The sequence below is a fragment of the Pituophis catenifer genome, unplaced genomic scaffold, assembly GCF_029215685.1.
Source record: "Pituophis catenifer annectens isolate HBS135680 unplaced genomic scaffold, rPitCat1.0.hap2 SCAF_12, whole genome shotgun sequence".
Lineage (NCBI taxonomy): Eukaryota > Metazoa > Chordata > Lepidosauria > Squamata > Colubridae > Pituophis > Pituophis catenifer.
Genome location: NW_027256892.1, coordinates 17,623,672 through 17,644,569, shown reverse-complemented (window position 1 = coordinate 17,644,569; position 20,898 = coordinate 17,623,672). Strand labels below are relative to the sequence as shown.

The window sequence follows — 20,898 nt, the reverse complement described above, 5'->3', positions numbered from 1 at the left end:
CTGAACAGCAAGCAATTTTTTTGTTTGAGATGAACTATCTAAAAACATTTAATATACGTTTCCATTCAGACAATTAATTCATTGTAAAGTTAAACCAGTGTAGAAAGGGCGAGAGCAAGTACCAAATGCTTGTCTTGTTTAAACTTGAACAAGATTCCTGAAAGTCAGTTCCTTTTACAGAAGTAACTGATGTCAGTAGAAGCTGATGGATTAGCAAAAGCACACACACCTTGAATGTTTTAGCAGAACAATATTATAACAATTAAATTTAGCCAGGCTGGAGGATGATAGATATGGATTGATATGGGAGAAGAATAGTTCGGGTCAAAAATTTAAAAGGGGCAATATTAATGGTTAGAAAGTTACTATCCTCGCTGCAGTTATGTGAATAATCAAAGAAGTAACTTACTTGATGTGTGCTTTTCCTGGCAATTCAGTATATGTGCAAATAAATGCAGTTATTATTGTTTGAAATAAGTATGGGATGATAGATATACAATATTTGGCAAATGTTACAGTAACTGTCAATTGGAAGTCAAGCACAGGCTCCTATAAATTTGCAACATAGTAAACCATCATCAAATGTGATACTTTTAAATCAAAAGCTTTGATTATAGTTTAATATGTTATTTTTTCCACTAAAATAGTAATCATGTCTTATACTATAATGTGAATTCAAATACTGTGACTTAGCATAACAGGACAATCTAATAATTGTTTTTTTTTTTTTCAGAGAGCTTTTATTCTTATGCTGTCCTTTGTAAAACACCATCCCTACACTATTGGTTCAGAAGAATTATTCTTTTGATCCAGATTAAAATGTTTATTTATCTGGCCTTTTAGATGTTTGATTTTTCTTTTTCTTTATTTTTGCCTTTTAATTTGTTTTAAGTTTGTAATTCTAGTTTATTGTACTACAGGATTATTTTACTATTTTTAACATTGTTTCTCTTCTATAATTTTTTAACATATATGTATATAGCCAGACTTTAGCATAGTTCTATAACTTTATTAAAATAAACAATAGCTATTCAAAACTCAAACCAAAGAATTTATTTTGTTGATTTTTATTAGGAAATAGTGCATTAAAAATACAGTGTTATGCATTAGAATGGATCAGGACAGCCACATTGGATCTGTATTTAATTTAAGAGAATCAGCATAGATCAATAATGTAATAGTTAAATTGTTGGACTTGCACTGAGAAGATTCAGATTCTAGTTCATCCTCATCTAAAGAAGGTCACTGATGACTTTGGGCAACCATTCTCTCATGATTTTTGTTTGGGGGGAGGGAAACAAGACAGTGCACTGTGTACACAACCTTAAGCAAAGGCAGGATGTAGCAAAAATCTGCCTACAGTTACTCTTAATTCAAGTAATCTTACTGGCTCTTGGGTCAGCATTCTCAGTGGAATCTGTCTCAGTAGAATGTTATGAGGAAAAACGGGGAGGTAACAGTTGTGTTATATATGTCACCTTGAGTTCCTAAATGAAAGGCAGGATTATGTAAATAAATATGCCTGGGATTTGCCTACTAGACTTGCTGAGCTCAATGGGTATCATTTGGTATGTGCTGTGTATGTGATTATAGCCTGCCTTTTATACTTTACTGTGTACTGTTTTGAGTATCCCAAAACATGTATACTGTTTTGAGTATTATATTTGCGTATACACAGGCACATTAAATCCACCTGACTTCAGTAGGTTGTATACTATGCAGACATGTAACATATATAATCAACCCCCACCCCAAGACTTATCTAGGATTGTATAGCTTTGAAAACATGAGCAGTCATGCCTACACATTATCTTTCAGATAAGATCATCTTAAGAAAGTGACCTTAAATGCCCACTTTAGTATAAGGAGAAAGTTCTATATTTAGAAATCTATGAGTATTACTGAAAGCAGCAGCGGTATCAGATGGAGCAATTACATTCTTAACAACACTTGAAAATATTATTGACTCATCTCATGTGATTTTATTATGTCAAAAAGATTACTGCAAATACGTTTGACACAGTGTCTTAATCTTCTGAAAGAGTATTTTTTTTCATAGTTTCAATCATGTTTGACCACTTATTTAATAGGCAATGAACTCTGACAGGATTAATTATTCTTGAGTCTATGTTAGCTTGAATTCTAATCTACATGATTAATTAAGGATCTGAAGCAGTGGACTTAAAAAGTCTGAGCTTCTTACGTGTGTTACAGGGAATCCAAGATTTAGCATAAAGCCTTTGTTTACTATAACTGTCCAGAATAATATATATCAGTATTTAACTATTACAACTCGTTTCAAATAATTATATATTGTATTTTTCTAAACTTTCCTGCAAGCACAGTTGTACACTATTAATGATTATTGGATCATAATTTTGTCAAAATTCCTATTGCAGCAGAATAACCAGTAATTTACCAATTATCAAAAATAATCTGACTACAGAAAATGTAAAATTTTATTTCATGTTCCTGTAAAAATCATAGAATATGCAAACCATATTTAAAGCTAGCAATGCTGGACTAGGTTTGATTACAATATTTGCGCTACTTGCAATCTCTTGAAGATTTACTTAGATAAGTTTTATCATTGTTTAAACTAACTCCAGTTTGGCCTTGTTCAAAGACTATATCAAGCAATGATTCTGACACAGCATCAAGGAAAGACAGGAAAGGAACATTCACATCTGTGGTTAAGCAGATTTTTGTTAATAAGAACAATTCATACAGCCTTTATTTTCCGTTGACACATACATTTCAGTCTTTTAATGTCTTTTTTGAAATAATTGACAAGTAATATATTTTCACCAAGCTAACAAACACAGAAACATTATTTAACTAGTATTCTCTCTCTCTCTCTCTCTCTCTCTCTCTCTCTCTCTCTCTCTCTCTCTCTCTCTATATATATATATATATATATATATATATATATATATATATATATATATATATATATATATATATATATATATTTGATTTATATGCCGCCCTTCTCCAGAGACTCAGGGCGGCTTACAATGCATTAAGCAATAGCTTTCATACTTTTGTATATTTTATACAAAGTCAGTTTATTGCCCCCACAATCTGGGCCCTCATTTTACCTACCTTAGAAAGGATGGAAGGCTGAGTCAACCTTGAGCCTGGTGAGATTTGAACTTGCAGTAATTGCAGGCAGATGATGTTAATAACAGTGCTTTAGTCTGCCGCTCCACCAGGGTTCATATTAATGACATGTTTTATGATAAATGCCCAGAGTTTTAGCCTTTTTACGTAATTACATAACTGAAAAATCTTTCCCCCTTTTTTTCTTTTCTAGGTCCATTTTGAATATTTGTCGCAGCAAGTATACAAGTAAAATGGGTGTCAAAACATTTACCCACAGTTCCCCAGCTCACAGCCAGGAGATGCTTGGGAAGCTGAACATGCTACGTAATGATGGACATTTCTGTGACATCACCATTCGTGTCCAAGATAAAATCTTCAGAGCACACAAGGTAGTCCTGGCAGCGTGCAGTGACTTCTTCCGTTCCAAATTGGTTGGCCAGGCAGAAGATGATAGCCAGAGTGTACTTGACTTGCATCATGTGACCGTGACTGGCTTTTTGCCTCTTCTGGAATACGCCTACACAGCAACATTGTCTATTAACACTGAAAACATTATTGACGTCTTGGCTGCTGCTAGCTATATGCAAATGTTCAGCGTGGCTAGCACCTGTTCTGAGTTTATGAAGTCAAGTATTTTATGGAACACCCCCAATAGTCAGCAAGAAAAGGTGCTAGATACAGGCCAGGAAAACAGCGCAAACTGCAATTTTACATCACGGGATGGCAGTCTTTCCCCAGTTTCCTCGGAATGCAGCGTGGTAGAAAGAACCATTCCTGTCTGCAGAGAATCGCGGCGGAAGCGTAAAAGTTATATTGTAATGTCCCCAGAAAGTCCACTTAAATGTAACACCCAGACGAACTCCCCACAAGTTTTGACTACTTCAGCTTCCTTCGCAGAGAGTAGAAGTCACCCTGTAGACTCTTCCTTAGCTTTTCCTTGGACTTTCCCTTTTGGAATTGACCGAAGACTCCAGTCAGAAAAAGTGAAACAAGTAGAAAATTCTCGGACTCTAGAAGTGCCTGGTCCATCTGAAGCATCTAGAAGAATTTCTGATTATATGACGTGTGAGAGCACAAAAACCACCTCACCCCTGGTGATTGAAGAAGATGTGCATGTAAAAGTGGAAAGGTTGAGTGATGAAGAAGTACACGAGGAAGTATCTCAGCCTGTTAGTGCATCCCAAAGTTCTTTGAGTGACCAGCAGACAGTCCCTGGAAGTGAACAGGTTCAGGAGGATCTTTTGATCAGTCCGCAGTCATCTTCTATAGGTAGAATCACTTAAATCTATGTGTGTTTCATTGTTTCCTTAGAGCTTGAGCTTTTTTAATGTTCATTCTGAGTTTACAAGTGGTTTGCAAGAAATACCAGTACCGTATCTTGTAAAAGTTGTATAAAGATGACCGTTTCCACTGTATTTCAAACAAAATGATTTGTCAAATTCATGTAGTCCAGAAGTGTTGAATCTCCTTTCTTGCAATTTTAAATTTTATTTGCCGTGCACAGAAATAATTGCTTTTGATTTGTGATATATTAAACGTTTTTCACAAGCCATTTTAGATACTTTCTGTAGAAAACGGTTAAAAGTATTTAAACCAGACCAATCTACACTAGATGTTCTATTGAGTCAGCGGGCCTTATTTCCTGGCGAGTTATTATACTTTGCACAGCAAGGCAAGAGAAGAGTTGTTCCTTCTGTTTTGAAACTTCCAAGAAAACACCTAAATCAAAGAAGTTCAGTTTCATTGCTACTTTGAGGAAGCAGGAAATAGTTGTTGTGGGAATGCCACAGTATAATTATATATTGTTTTTTGCAGCATATTTTGAATAGCTGTTAACAATGAATATTGGTCATGTTCAAGTTAAATTGTTTTGTCTTTTTTTTTTTTTTTTTGAGTGAGCAGTTGTGAATTTTTGAATGAAAGAAAAACAAAGGTGAATGTTTTTTACAGTATCATTAGATACCGTATATCTAAATTGCCAGAAATGTGAAAGTGTGGTTTGTCAATTAATAAGAAAGGCAAAAATTATTTTCCTGCAGCCCTTCGAAGAAAGCTAGTTTACCAGACTAATGTAATCCAATCCATACTATTCAGCACATGGAAACGGGAATTCAGGAAATAAATTTCCAGTGATTCATTATTGGAGCAGTGTAATATAGACTTAATTGTGTGAAATAAGGACAAGGCCTTTTTAATGACATATCAAGGAAACAAATGGCTAAATTCAGTTGCTAAGAGGGAAAGTGTAGTCCTAAAGTTTAAGAAAACCTCCTCCCACTTAGTGGAACACTAAGGTTTCTAAGCAAAAGGCCGGTCTCAGCTTCATTCTTAATTTCTACAGGTGCCTATGGTCTTGGAATGGACCTTTTAAGCAATTTTAGAAAACAAAATGGTAGTTATCTGCTTCCCAGTTTTGTGGGTGTGCCTGTCTGGAAAGATGACAAATATAAAATGGAGACATATGAGGTATCCTGGCATGGGATGAGACTAGAAGGGGATGAAGGTAGCATCTTTGGTATGTAAATCAGGGCTTGGTATATCTACCAGGGCAGCTATTGTAGCCATTCTTAACTGGGTAGATTAGATCATCCACAGCATTTCTCAAAATATCAAATGAACCTACCAGGCCAGAAATATTGAGCACCATGTCTTGTATAATGATTACTTACTTCACTGCATCTTCATTTAGAGAAATATTACAGTATTTTTTAAGTATGATAGTCATTTCTAGAGTAGAAAAGGTGAGAAGATGCAAATCGAAATCAATTAAAGAGCAAATTTCTTTTGTTCCTGATTAAAAACACCAATTTCCATCATTGCTTTGTGATTTACAATAAATCAGAAAGTGTTTGCCAAATAATTAAAACAATTTAGATAGAATATAATGCACAATATTTTAATGAAGCACGTTTATAAAACCAAAACAATTTTTGGTGATTTCTGTTTTGTTTTATTTATACGTAATACAAGTAATAACTTATAAATAATAAATACTTGATTTATTAAATCATTTAAGTATTCACAGTAAGTAATCCTTCAAATCAGTACTGGGCATCACTTTTTTTAAAAAAAAAAGTTGGCATATTAAGTAGAATTTCTTGTTGGGTGATTAAAAGCACAATAACCAGCTTCTTGAAGTTTTTTTCTTTTAAACCTCAGTGCATTAATAAACTATACAAAGGAGGAAATCAACTGCAGAAATCCATCTATGGAGCTCAATCATAGCTTTTTAAATGAAGTTAATTTGTTAAGCAAAAGCTTGGAACAATGTTCTCACAGTAAACAAAAAACCTCCAAAATGCTTTTTATCAACAGAAACATTTTTTAATCAGCAGTCAAAGATTATTTAATACACTGATATTGTTGAATATAGTTTATAAACACTTTGTATGGTAAAACTAATACTTTGGGATACCAAAGTAAGGAAATCAGGCATGTATTTCAAATGTGTTTACCCAAATATCGTTCCTTATCAAAAGACCATCTCACTAAACATCTCAAATCTGCCATGTTTGTTACTATTTTTTTTAAAAAAAATCCATATAGTAAGTGGACCATCGGTGTTGATTAAAAATCCAAAACATTTGGCATTTTTATGTTATATAGGTAGCATGGTGAACAAAATGTCAGTGTGCATCTTTCCTGATCAGTTCGGCAGAATGTGTGCAAAAATAATGCAGGCTTTGGCCATTGCATAGGGATGCCAAGTGAATTTTCTCATTTGCATGAAGAGAGCAATGGTGTTCCAGCTGCAAAACTATCAATACAGAGCTGGGACAAACAACATGTTTGATTTTCATGCTCCTTTGTTCATAATAGCGCTTTGCATTATTCTGTCTGAAGATGCAGGAACTTAAAAGTGGTATGAGTGTTGACAGTTTCCTGGGACATCAAATAGTTTTAGACAAGTTGCTGGTTGCATCAAAAAAAAGTTCATTGATGAAAAGGACTCCTTTGTAAGCAGTAGTTTAGTCCAAAAAGTAGCTGCAGTAAAAATTTAGCAGCACCAGTTTGTTTTTTCCCCCCCACTTCTGATCCTTTTAGGGATGCTCTTCCATGGGGATTGGTTTATTTCAATTTTTTGTAGGACGTTTGAGTCTTTTTTTTTTATTGATGCATAAAAATGTTTCAAATGCTACATTTATTAGAGAAGAAAAGAGTGATTGGGCTTGCTTTGCTCCACTGTATGGATACATGAACAGAAAAAAGATCACCCATCAGCTTGTCACTCAATGCATTGGGAATTTTAGCCATCACTACGATGCACTTTATCTTCATTATATTACATGAAATGGAATACCTTTACCAATATAACTTCTAGATTGTTATTTGTTTGGATGTTTTAATTTCTCCACCAGCATTTAGCAGGTTAGACCTGTTGACTTATATAGTCAACAGGTCCAACTCAGGTTTTATGATTTGAAAGTACATCTCCATCCCCATTCTCTTGCAGCATATTTTGCTGGCATCTCATTTACACATAATTAAAGGTCATATGATAAGACTTTATAAATACTGTTTTGAGTGCAACTGGAGATATACATATACCGTCTAGTTGTTTTCAATCAGTTTTGACAGTACCCTTAATATTTAAATTATAATATGCCAACATATGCCTTATGCTATAAGGCTTTTGATTCATGTAGCAACATCTAGGTGAACTTCAGAAAAACTAAGCAAAGTCAAACCATGAATGAATCATGAAGTCCATGAATTGAACCACCAGAAAATTCAAGGCTATACAGAGAGGTTTTTAAAAATTTTGGAGGAGAGTATTGTTGGTAACAGAAATTAAATGGTCTTGATTGTGTAGTGATCAGGATTCAAGTTTGGCTCAAGGAAGCCTTTCCTCCTTCTTCTTTTTAAATGTAAAATAATCTGCTATAACCAGCAGTAGCTTCTGGCACAAGGATCCTTCCAATTGTGTGCCTTTGACAATCCTTTAAATGAAGGCGCCTGGAACTGGAACCCACAATCATGTTTTGGAGATACTTGTTTCATTACTGAACAATTGTCCTTTCTTTCCCTCATTGTTTTCTAAAGCAGTCAGATACTGATGGAGAACAACAGCATATTACAGTTAAACAGAAGTCAGTGCCTTAAATTGATGCTGGTTTCTTTTTCGTAGATGTCAAACACTAAAAACAATATTTCCAGCCCTAATGGTTTTTCAGTGTCATACTAGAAACCTATACCCACAGAATTCTGTAAATATCCAGGTCGCCACAGCTTTCAATTTTTGAACACAGTTAAACACAAGTTACTTTAGCAATTCCAAACAATGTAAGTAGCCTCATATTGATCGTGAGCGTACTGACTCAGAAATAAATTCCAATGAATTAAATGGGACTTCTAGTTCTGTTTGTAGCCATGAGTTAATAACAAATCAGTCAAGTCCTGATTCCTTAGAAATAGCGGCAGAGCTGTCTCTCTTAAAAAACTGCATGTATGTGGTTTAAGGTATCACACACTCAGAATCCAAAATAGGAATCTGCTTTGAAATTTTGTTTCCAGTAAATGACATGTCCAGTAAAAAGACCTCCTAAGCTGCCCTGGTAGTCCTCGACATACAACGGATTGCTTAGTGACTGTTCAAAGTTAACGACACTGAAAAATGTGACTTACGACCGTTTTTCACAGTTACCACCGTTGCAACATCCCAGTGGTCACATGATCGGAATTCAGATGCTTGGCAACTGGTTCGTATTTATGACTGTTGCTGTGTTCCAAGATCATGTGATCCCTTTTTGCAATCTTCTGACAAAGCAAAGTCATCGGGGCAGCCAGATTCACTTAATCGGGTTACTCACTGATCAACTGCAGCCATTCACTTAACAACTGTGGCAACACAGGTCGTAAAATGGGGCAAAACACATTTAACAAATGTCTCATTTAACAACAGAAATTTTGGACTCAATTGTGGTCATAGGTCGAGGACTACCTGTACTATATTGAGGGAGTAATAATCTCACCACATTTAACAAATCTTCCTCCATCACCTTTTCACCATTCCCAGTGATATAGTTTTGAAATGGCTTCAGTACAGATGAGTAGAAACACAATATTAACGAATGATGCACGTTTAACTGACAGCAAATCCTCGTGTTTTCCATTAATTTTGCTTTAGACACACACTACTTCAGTTAGGACTCTGGGATGTACTGAGCTATAAACAACACAAATCTGGCACCAATACTGGGGAAAAGTTATGAAGAATGTGAGCTTTGCAATTACTTGTTTCTGCCTCTGTGCACTGTACGGTTTAGCCCAGGGGTCTGCAACCTTAAACACTCAAAGAGCCATTTGGACCCGTTTCCCACAGAAAAGAAAACACCAGGAGCCACAAAACCCTTCCCATGCCTGACTATTTCTTGAGCAGCCACAAAACTAGTATATGTAGTTGAATTAAGTGTTCTGTTTTCCTTCTGAAACTTTTCTTGGATTTATCCATGGTTGGCCTACCGGGGTCGAAAAGCTCAATAAATCGCGTGCCGGCGGGTGTCGCACATTGCCGGTTGTGACGCATATTTTGAATGACAAGGAGCCACAGCAGAGGGGTGAAAGAGCCACATGCGGCTCCAGAGCCGCAGGTTGCTGACCCCTGGTTTAGCCTGTTTTACATCCTTCCTTGGGCATTGTTTAAACAATAAGCTGGCTTTTTAATCACAGTCCTGCCACCACTTAATGTGTATCTAAGCGTTCTTCCAACTGAAAAATATCCTGAATCCAAATAGGCCAAATTGATTAAAGTTTGCTCTTTATAAATTATGCAGATTGCTCTACATCGTTATCCTATTGGGTTATAACGGAATTCTTAAATTTGGCAGCAAGATAACTTGTGAAGAGGATGTGGGAAAAAAAAACATTACTATGGTTCCATTAAACTGTAACTTAATGTGTATGGTTTATTTAACTGCCTCTAGGTTCAATAGATGAAGGTGTCACTGAAGGATTACCAACACTCCAGAGTACTTCTGGTGGGAATATCCATGTGGAAGACGATGACCGGTACGTATAAATATAGCACACAAAGCATTCTGCAGAACAGCCTTCTTCATTTTGTCTCTATTAGGGTTCCTAGAATTTCCAGCCAGTAGAGTAGTTGGCCATGCTACCAAGCGTTGCAATCCCATGACATATGGACAGTGTTGGGCTGGAAGAAAGTGATATATAACACCTGAACTAGATCCTTATAGATAGATTGCTGTGTTGAGTCATCTAAGATGGTGACAAGCATGACAGATCTCCTTTGAATTCAACCATCCCTAGAAAAATGCATGATTTTCTAAACAAGTGGAATTCAGAGCCAGTGGCCAGTCATGAGATCAAAGACACGAGGTTCATGAACACAAGTTCCAGTGTTCACTGTCCACACTGCCTGTCACCAGGCTATTTTTTTACATTCCTAAGCAGAACAAGGAATTCTCAAGCTGGAATACTACTTAGACATAAGAGTTTTCTAGGTGACCTTAAGGCGGTCACTGTTTCTGACAACCTAGCTTCCAAAAAAAAGATAATATTTGTAGCTCAAGAGTTGAACTGTGGGGTCCTTGATGGTCTCTGAGTTTGGTTCTTTTCTTACAGGCATTGAAGAAAACGAAGTCTCGAGAACATCAAGCACCCCACAATCTAACTTCCTTTTCATGTACATGTTCGGTTTTTACGCATACACCATGGTGTGCAATACCACAAATATATAGTTGCAGAGTGGTTAAAATGGGAATTAGCAGAACAGAGTAAATCTGGGCCTGTATGTAGTCCACATTAGGGACATACTTTCAATCAAGTACATACCCACTTTTTAAAAATACAAGTGAATATCTACCAAAAAGATTCAGAGGTAGATGAAGTTTAACATGTTAAAAGATTTGATGTGGCCAATGAGTGTTTTTTTTAAAAAAGCAAAAGCATAACACTTGCGCAGGATCTGGATTGTTTAAACAGCTTTATCTGGAATAGATATGACTGTATAGCATTATGTGCCCACAAAAGATTTCTGACCTTTCCAAATGTACACCAGTTTAATATCATTCAAGTATCAGCTGTTGAAATGATTATTATAACCAGTATTTTATACCAGGTTCACTGTGATGGTATTTTCATCGCAACTCTTTATTTTCATACACTGACCCATCTCTTTCCTCAAGACTTCCACTTTGTTTAAAATTTTCAATCAGTCAGAATTCAGTCATTTAATATGGTTTAGTAAAGTTCGTTTTTGTTGTATTGTTATCTGTTCGCAAAAAGGAGAAGTCACAACTTACTGATGTTGGCCTTCGTACACATTAAGTTCTTCCCAAGAAGCTAGGATGTCATAGGTATCGATGTAGTGCGTGAGTCCAAGCAGTGTGGCCTTTTGCAAGTAACAGATGGAAAATTTGTCAGTGCACAGATTTTCTAAATGCCGTCCAAGATTTCTTGGTAGGTCATCCAGTGTAACCTCTGGAACCACCGTGGCTGCCATAATCTTTCAACTTCCTTTTTCAGAACTTGATACTTTGTCATCTCCAATTCTTTGTCTTTGATCCTAACGTCATCATTATTGTCTTTTTGAAATGTATGTTGTATTTTGTACACCTGACTTTTTTCCTCTTGATCGGCTACTAAAAGAGTTCTTATTTGCTTCTTCAGACTGGAGAATGTCCAATACCCTTACCAGCTCTATATTGCTCCTACAACCAGTAGCACAGAGAGACCTAGCCCAAATGGTCCTGACAGACCTTTTCAATGTCCAACTTGTGGTGTTCGATTCACCCGAATTCAGAACTTAAAACAGCACATGCTCATCCACTCAGGTAAGGATATCTCTTGGTCCACTTCTCAAAGGTATAGTTTAAACAGGAGCCTATAGAGGTAGTCCTCATTTAGCAACTGTCTCGTTCAGTGACAGTTCACAGACCTAGCTTCACGGCTCTGTAAAGTCAGACTGTAAGCACAGTTACACTTTCACTTCGTTGCACTTTCACCTCTTTGCTTAACGACCGGGTTGCCGGTCCCAATTGTGGTTGTTAAATAAGGATTACTTGAATCTTTTGAAGCAACGTATGGCTCCTTACTGCAAGAATGCAATAAAATAGAAAATAGAAGAAAAAAATCAGCTTTGATTTCTGGAAAGCAGAATGTTGCACATGAATTTTTTTCTAGATATAAAAACATGGTAACAAATACAACAGACCTGCTTTCAACCTTTATGTGTTTCTCTTATTCTGTTGAATCCTGGCTTCATGCAGTATAGGAAGGATGTTTTACATAAATATAAGATTTTCTCCTCTTTAAATATTATAAAGGAGATATATTTTTAATACAGATGAGTTAATAATAGTTCCAGATAAATATGCCATATCTCCCCGAATAGGCCTCCGTATGTTCCTCAGATTTATGCTTCATTCTTTTATTTTTAATCATTAACAAACTTTTAATGTATTTCTTGACTTTGCTTCATACATTACTCCATTTGTGACAACTCTGGGTGGTTTACAAACCCCTGACCCAAGTCGGAATAAAATCTTTAAAAATCCCATTAAACCACAAATTACAACCAATACGATGCACCACTGCTGGGCTTAACATGTTTTCATCTATTCTTGAGCTGAACAGATGAGCTTTCTCGTTTGTAATAAGAGAACAGTGGTCTGAATAGACTTTGTCTTACTTGATACTCAGTTCAAAGTTTTAAATACTTAGTTTTGGGGAAGTGGCATCCACTGCATGAAAGTTTTGACCGAATTATCCTCTTGTTTTTAGAAGTTTACACACCGCCTCGGTGTAAATAGGCTGACTTGTTGCCAATTAGAAAAGGCTGGAATGTTATTCCCGATGCTTTTCAGTGGTGAAGATTTTCTGTTCCTTCTTCCCGCAGGCATTAAACCATTTCAGTGCGACCGCTGTGGGAAAAAGTTCACCCGGGCTTACTCGCTAAAGATGCATCGCCTGAAGCACGAAGGTAAACGCTGTTTCCGGTGCCAGATATGTAGTGCCACTTTCACTTCCTTCGGGGAATATAAACACCACATGCGGGTTTCCCGGCACATTATCCGCAAGCCTCGGATTTACGAGTGCAAAACATGTGGCGCCATGTTCACCAACTCTGGAAATTTAATCGTTCATCTGAGGAGTCTGAACCATGAAGCGTCAGAGCTAGCAAACTACTTCCAGAGCAGGTGAGGTGCACAAAAAGAAAAAGAAACTGTTAGGGCAACGTACCTTTTTTTTTTTTTTTTTTTAATTTCTCCCTAAACCCTCTTTTGTATAGGTAGTCCTCGACTTAACAACCATTCGCTTAGCGACCGAAGTTACAACAGCATTGAAAAAAGTGACTTACGGTTTGATCCTTGTACTTAGGACCGTTGCAGCATCCCCAGGGTCACATCGCCAAACTTGGGCGCTCGCTTGACATTCAGCATGTGGTCGTACCATCCTGGGGGTGGGGGGGTATCACATGAGCTCCATTTCCAACCTTCCCAGTTGACTTCTGACAAGCAAAGTCAACAAGGGTGGGGGAGCCAGATTTGCTTAACGACTGTGTGATTCATTTAACAGCTGCAGTGGTTTGCGTAACGAACATGGGGGAAAAGGTCATAAAATCCGGCGTGACTCAATAAACAGCCGCCTTGCTCTTAGCAAAGGAAATGCTGGCCCCAATTGTGATTGTAAGTCAAGGACTACCTGTACTATTTCACCGCAACCTGTAGTATCCTTTTCTGTCAGGTTGCCAGGTTTATTGCAGTCCCGGGCAGAACTCAAGTCTTATCCATCATGGCACCCTTAAGTTGTGCTGGTTTCCATTTTGTGTAATCTGCAGCCAACTTGGTTAAGGACATTTGGTCAGAAACTAAAATGAACCCAGCACATTTAGAGTATACCATGTTAACAATTGTGGCCCTGCCTTGTGTCAGTGTTTTGAACATTTATCTGTCAGTGTAGATACGGATTTCAAATAATCAAACGAATAAGCTGCTTTTAGATTGCTGTGCATTAATACCTTATTTTCCTATCCAGGTGGGGGGAAAAAATAGCTTTCCTGGCAATAATCTTCCTTTCTTGCTTTTCTTTTCTCAATTGCTCTATAATAACTGCATCCAAAAGCAATGAAGCAGCCAGAGTATGGTTTGAAAAGCCTACTTATCCTTAAATCCTACTTGATGAAGGAGAACGAAATGCAGCTAAACTGAAGTAGGCAGTCAGACCAGTTTTAGAAAGAAAGAGCGCCACCAACATTGACCTTCGTAGATGTTGGATCCTTTGGAAGCAGAACCTTAAAATTGCTTTATTTTACCTGGACTAAGCTCAGTGGAACCAAAAAGCCAACCAATCATAGAAACGTTTCCTTTGCCCGTTTTAAACTTATCAGCTTTGTGTTAAACTGCCACCCAACCTTAAATTTATTCTTTTGTGAAGGAGGCTTTTAGTTGGTTGGTCCAGAACCTTTAAAATTGTTTATATCCATGTTTCCTTGAAAATAAGACCCTGCCTTATATCGTCCACTGACTCACCCCACTTGCACGCCTCGCCCCCAGCCTCCTTTTCACTGTCAGTTGCCTTTAGGAACTTCTTCCTCCAGCAAAGTCAGCAAGGCTTTCCTGAAGGCCTCAGTAGCTGATAACAGAGCTCTAGATCGATCCGGAACTCTGTTATCGGCTATAGGGGCCTTCAGGAAAGCCTTGCCAGATGCAGAAGAAATGGGACGAGGTGTGCAAGGCCTGGCTGCAGCTATCCGAAGGTAAGTAGTAGGGCAGTTCCACCCACCCCCTCATCCCCAGCCTAGCTTAATTTTTACCTGTGCACCCTGGAGTGGGTGAGCCCTTAATTAGGGCTTATTTTGGGGGGATAGGGCTTATATTGGGCGCACGTGTAAAAATCAAGCTAGGACTTTCTTTGGGGGTAGGCCGTATTTTTGGGAAAGCACGGTATATACCACATAAATCTAACAGGCATCACAATGCTAGGTTGTGCTCTTGTTTAAATCAGGCAGTTCTCATTTCTTGGCAAAGTAGATACCCTTCAGCTTAGCTGTAATGCTGCAGCTAGCATCAACCCGTATCTTGCTAACCTCTTCCCAACTTTTCACCCCCTTTTCAGTGACTTCCTAGTACCAGACTACTTAAACCAAGAACATGAAGAGACTCTTGGCCAGTACGAGCTAGGAGAGCATGGATTTGAAAGCAGCTCTTCTGTCCAAATGCCGGTTATTTCGCAGGTCTCATCGACGCAGAATTGCGAAAGCACTTTCCCATTGGGGCCTCTGGGTGGGCTGTTAGAAAAGGAAGAAGACCTGCCGGAGCAGCCAAAAACCATCTCAAGCGCCGAGGCCGGCCGAGAGGAGCTCCCGAAGGCCGGGCTCTCGTCTATCACTATCGAATAAGTCAAAAGTTTGGTTTCGGGTTGGTTTTTTGTTTTTGTTTTTTTGTCTTTTTGGAAAGTGCCTGTGTTTTGGTCTTGTACATTTTAATTTAATTTTCAGGAGGGGGGGCAGAGTGAATGTACCCCTTTCCATTTGATAAGCTATGCTGTTAAAAGCTCTAAACTGCAACAAATGTTACACTATTCTTCACCCCTTAAAACGGTCCCTTGTACGGAAGCATTTGAAAATGCAGAGGAAAGAGTTGGTCAGAATAAGACGGTTAAATTCGAAGAGCAGCCAAGCACACACCAAGTGTAAAATTAGGCCTAATAACTTTTGGCCTTGGTTTACCACCCTAATTTCGCAGTACCTCTCATTAAGGAAAAAGGTATTGATGGCTGTTGAAATTTGTTTTGACTACAGTATCCAGTTCAAGCAATTAAATAACTAGTGTCGTAGATGTTTGATTTTTGTTTTGTTTTTTTAGTTAGAAGGAATCACTTTTAGTCTTTCGGTTCTGTAGCAAGCACATTGTTAAAACCGGATAATTCATTGGCTTTGGCAAAACGGGTGGGGTGGAGTTATCCTCGCCTGTGCTGGCCAATGCCTTTTTAGAATCTTCTCATGCAAATGGCCTTATCCAAAAACTTCATTTTCAGAAGTCGAGCCGTCAAGAAATCCTGATTAACATTTAGCAAATTGGGATGCTAGGAAAGTATAATGAGAAGTGAGTTTACAAAAGTCAAAATGCGCATTGGCGCATTAATGTGCTCTTTTCAAGTTTTGCCTGAATGTGTGTGCTATTTACTGCAATTTTATTAGCCTGTCGTTTTTTTTAAGTAAGACGAGCCATTTATTTTCCTTTAGAGGCCGAGTTTCAAATCAGTGAGAGTTGTTTACAAAAGACCTGTTTGCAATGATAAAATGTTCCTATTCTAAATTGTTTATATACCCTTGCCAAGCTGGTTTCATAAAAGCCATTACTCTGACTTCAAGTACAGGTCCAGCAAACAATCACCAAATTATTATTTTCCCCTAAAAGGATTCTAAAGGCAACAAAGGGCATTTACAGGCCAGCAATTTTGGTTTTGTTGCCAGCATCTTATTGGTAAGTCTAAAAACGATATGTAATATTTTATTCCCCTCTATTTGGGTTTGTTTAAACCATCTTTATTTTTTTTAAGGATGAGATTTATGAGGGGGACATAAATAATTTGAATTTCATGTTATCAGACTAAGAATATAATAGAACACAATAGATGGGGGAAATGTTTAAATAACTGTAAAAGCACTGATATTTACACAGTGGTAAATGACGTTTGTGGGAAGCTTTGGAAGTAATAGTTTCAAAGAATTTTTTTTTTTTAATTAGCAAATCCACCAAATCCAGTGAGACTATTTCTTGCACTTCTCTGCAACTTCTTAAAGGGCTTGATATAATTATTAACAAAGATTAAATTTAAAGTATTTTATGAGATAGGCATAGATTTTTCTTCCAATGAATTTTAATAAAAAAATTAAGTCACTCTTCCAGATTGATAAAGAAAATGTTTTTAGTAAGGGATATTTTCAGGTTGGAATGTTTCAAAATATTTATTAAGTAAAATAAAAATTATATCAGGAAAGAGGACATTGGCTACACTATACATACAGTGATTTTACTCATCTAGTAATTATTAAACTATTTATTTTCTTCCATATATGTAGGATAAAGCTATTTAGTCACACATTTCATTGAGAGAGTTGTCTTAACATCTAAATTAAAATACACAGCTTTTTGGAGATCGGGGGAATCACACTGACATATTAACTGGGTTCCAAGCAAAATAGATGAATGTAAAATAAATACAATAAATATTAAGAAAGGGTTGCAAATGGTTACCTCAGATCTAAACAGCATAGGAAGCAAATCAGTTTAATATGATAGACTTTACAAATTGTCTAGCAAGTATTGTGAGGTTATCTAACCTTGATCCACAGAGACCTTTTTTGACCTACACAGTGCATTTTAGCCCCTACGAGATCAGTAATGGGGAGCAATTTGCTAGTGCAGGTTGTATATTTGGTACATGATATATATTTAAAATACATTTCAAAAATTTGAGTGCTTTTTGAAAATAACACCAAAACAAGGTTGGCTTCCTGAAATGTAAAAGGTACATTTTACCTTACAGAAAGATAAAACATTTGTGTAATTCCTGTCCTACCATGTTGTATTATAGCACCCACAATAATTCCATATCCTGATATATTTTCAGGATTTTATAAAGCTCTGATCCAACTGGGGATTAGTTCACTTTTCTCTCGCCCTCAAAGTGAAGCTCTTTCCTTACATAAGTATTTCCGATCTGCAGAGCTACTTGTCGTTGGAACAAAGTCATTTTTTTCAAGTTTTCCCCCTTTGACTCAATATGTGAAGAAGGTAGCCAGGATGACAGGCATGCTTTAGCGAGCAGCGGTCAAAGTGTAGCACGCAACAAGGAAAGTATTCAGAGTCTAAAAGGAGAGGGGTATCAAGTCTTCAGCAACGCACACGTTTAACTTGAAAATATAAACCCTGCTCTATGCACAGCCTATTTTAAGTAAGCAGTGTGTGGCAAACTGTTCCCGACTCATAGAGCACCCATGGGAGTCTCATTTAGGCCCTGAACGTTTGGATCCTGGCCAGCAGTGGCAGCAAATTACCTTCCTCTCCTTAGCAATTTACTATGGGTGGTTTTCCATCCCTTCCATTCCAATTTGAATTTTCAAGGAGAACTTTTGCATCCCGTCAAGATATCGCTACTGTCTTCCTTGTAGAGAACGATTCATGTAACAGCTTCCAAATGGCCCAGTAGTGAACTTAAAAAGCTCTCTAGATTTTCATGGAATAGAACTTGTCTTGATTTAAGCTTCCTTTTTTTCAAGATACTAAAGAGGGGGTTTTTTTTCTATTTGAGGACAGTGCTTGTCAGTAACAGGTGATTACTAGTAAAACAGGTTAGTATCCGTAATTTAGGCGACACGGTCCTTTAAAGTAGCTAGGATATATATATGCTTGACTATTCAGGTTATCCATCTGTAGTATGGTGCTCCCAGAGTCAAACGTATGCAATTCAAGCTTTTGTACCAATGAATTGGGAGAAAGGCTTATATTCCCATGGAAAGCATCTATTCCCAAATTCAGTTTGGAAAGAGAGATATATTATTTAGTCCTATTTTCTGACTTCTCCCATGGGACACAAGGAGGATAGAAAAGCATGTGCTCATGGCAGACAATTCCATATTTTCTTCAAGATGTTATGAAATATCCATTTTTGGATTGCAAATATTCTGTCACCAGCTTCTTATAACTTTTTTTTAAAAAAAATCAGTTAATCTCTTTCCTCAGACTGACCAATTTTATGCTCCCAGTTCTAATGCAAATACAACAGTTAATGTCTTTAAGAATAGTTCTAGTTTTGGCACTTATCATTTGTCTGGAAAGTGTAAATGTGAATCTTCTTTTTTTTTTTAAAGTAACCAGTGCCGGTGTAGCAAAATATATAAATATATATATTATATTTTATAAAACTATAGTCCCTAGGCCCCAGGTCCCCAAAGAGATTAAAATTGTATTTTTTTAATAATGCAAAATTTTGAATAATGGCGTTGGCCTGTTTGTTTGCTTTTCTTTTTTGGGGAGAGGGTTACTGATTTTTTTCTCACCAGCCTAAAGATGGCAGAGGGCTAAATCTGAATCCTGGCATCTTAAAGTCTACAGAACATGGCAACCAGGAGTATTTGGGTAGCATTAAATGCAAACAAACTTTTTTCCTTTCTTGCTTGCTGCTTTTCCGCAGACGACAAGGCTTACTTTTCTGATTTTAATAAAGGCAAAATGAAATATTGTTCAGTCACTGATCTCAGACCATGTTTTTTAAAAAATCCTGCTTAGGTCCCATCATACTTTGCAAATTATCGTCAGCTGGCAAGTAGGCAGGCTGATCAATAGAATACAATTGGTATTGTTAAAAGATGCAATTATTTTTTAAAATGCAAAATGTGCCATTTTTAAAGTTGGCTCTTTTTCTTTAAATTCTCCATATTGTATCAACATATTGCAGCTGCTTTTTCTGGAGTGTTTGGGGACCCTTGAAATGGATGGCACCGTTGTTTCATTTAATATATAATGCTGCATGTTGCTGGTTTATTCTAACTACAAGCCCTAGAGAGAGTATTTCCTGGCCCAGCATCTGCAGGCCTGTCTTGTCTCTGGGCTGTTAAAAAAACCGTAAAGGGAAGGAGATAAAGCTGTCGTTAGAAGACTGAATCCATTCTTAAAGGGCCATTCTAGCATGTGACTTTACCTACCTTCCCCTTTAACTGTGCCAGTCCTTGGTCACCAATCACATCTCATTCAAAAAAATTTTTTCCCCCACTGTCTGTGCTGACCGTAGCTAAGCTTTTTAGCATGTTGATTGACTTAATGGGAAGAGAAATGTTTTGGGTTTTTTTTTAAATGTTGAAATACACTTTACATTTTATATACTATATCTGGCTATTAGTATTTTTAAGGAACCCATAGTTCTTGGTGGCTATATATATATATATATATATATTTTTGTGACTTTTTGTAAACTAAAGTGCCGTTTCACTGTTACAATCATTTTTAGAGTTCTTGTAATCAATGTGAATATCATGGTTTTTTCAAGATTTGTTCTGAGCCTGTAGTGTTTGCTTTTGTGATTCTCTGTGTAATGTATATATTATGTATAGTTACCTTGTACTGAAATATTAGCTTGTTTGATATAAGATGAATATGTATTGGGTACCTTTTTTGCTAGCCTGGTTGTTTAAACTTTAAAAAAAAAAAGCCTTCAAAATTTTAAAAAAGCGATTGATCCCATTATAAGACAAAAATGGAGCAGAAAGAAAAGCTAGTTTTGAGTGTCTTTGGATAGAAACACAATGCTAAGATTTTTCATTAAAACATTAATGTTTTACGGAGTAAGTATTTCTGTCCTGCAGCATTATTTCTTCCTCATGTCACAGCTGATTTTCAGTAACAAAAAGAAGTGCCTAGACTTCCTATAAGGCTGGAACATTGTATGCCATTAAGGCCAGCCTGTCATTGTACTAAGCCAGTGTTTCAACTTTGTAATGTTGAATGAATGCAATCAGTCTCAACCTTGGCAACTTTTAAGATGTGCAAATTTCACCTCCCAGAATTCCCCAGCCAGCATGTTGTTGCCAAGGTTGAGAAACACTGAACTCCTAGCTGAGCGAGTTTTCAGGGTGAATAGAAAGAGAAATTACATACATAAGGTAGACCTTAAAAAGCAAATATGTTTTCTGCTTCCTCTACAGACGGTTTGAAATGCTTCTGTATAGAGTTCTTGGAGTCAAGGACTCTGTTTGGATTGTCAAATTATCCAAATTAGCATCTCTTTAGGGTACCAGTCCCCTATACCTGTGGCCTATAGTCACATAGA

At 37.0% G+C, this 20,898-nt stretch overlaps 1 protein-coding gene across 2 annotated transcripts in view; it reads left to right on the top strand.

Moving 5' to 3' along the window:
• The window catches only part of ZBTB44 (zinc finger and BTB domain containing 44), a 28,159-nt gene extending 7,742 nt beyond the window's left edge, over positions 1-20,417 (top strand). Inside the window, exons 2-6 of one of the 2 annotated variants that reach the window (XM_070952641.1) lie at positions 3,317-4,374; positions 10,029-10,113; positions 11,737-11,900; positions 12,965-13,265; positions 15,184-20,417. In XM_070952641.1, coding sequence (XP_070808742.1) covers positions 3,357-4,374; positions 10,029-10,113; positions 11,737-11,900; positions 12,965-13,265; positions 15,184-15,466 — 1,851 coding nt within the window. In that variant the 5' untranslated portion in view covers positions 3,317-3,356 and the 3' untranslated portion in view covers positions 15,467-20,417. The remainder of the gene's footprint in view (positions 1-3,316; positions 4,375-10,028; positions 10,114-11,736; positions 11,901-12,964; positions 13,266-15,183) is intronic. The other variant, XM_070952643.1, reaches the window with a different exon arrangement.
• Positions 20,418-20,898: the final 481 nt, after the last annotated feature.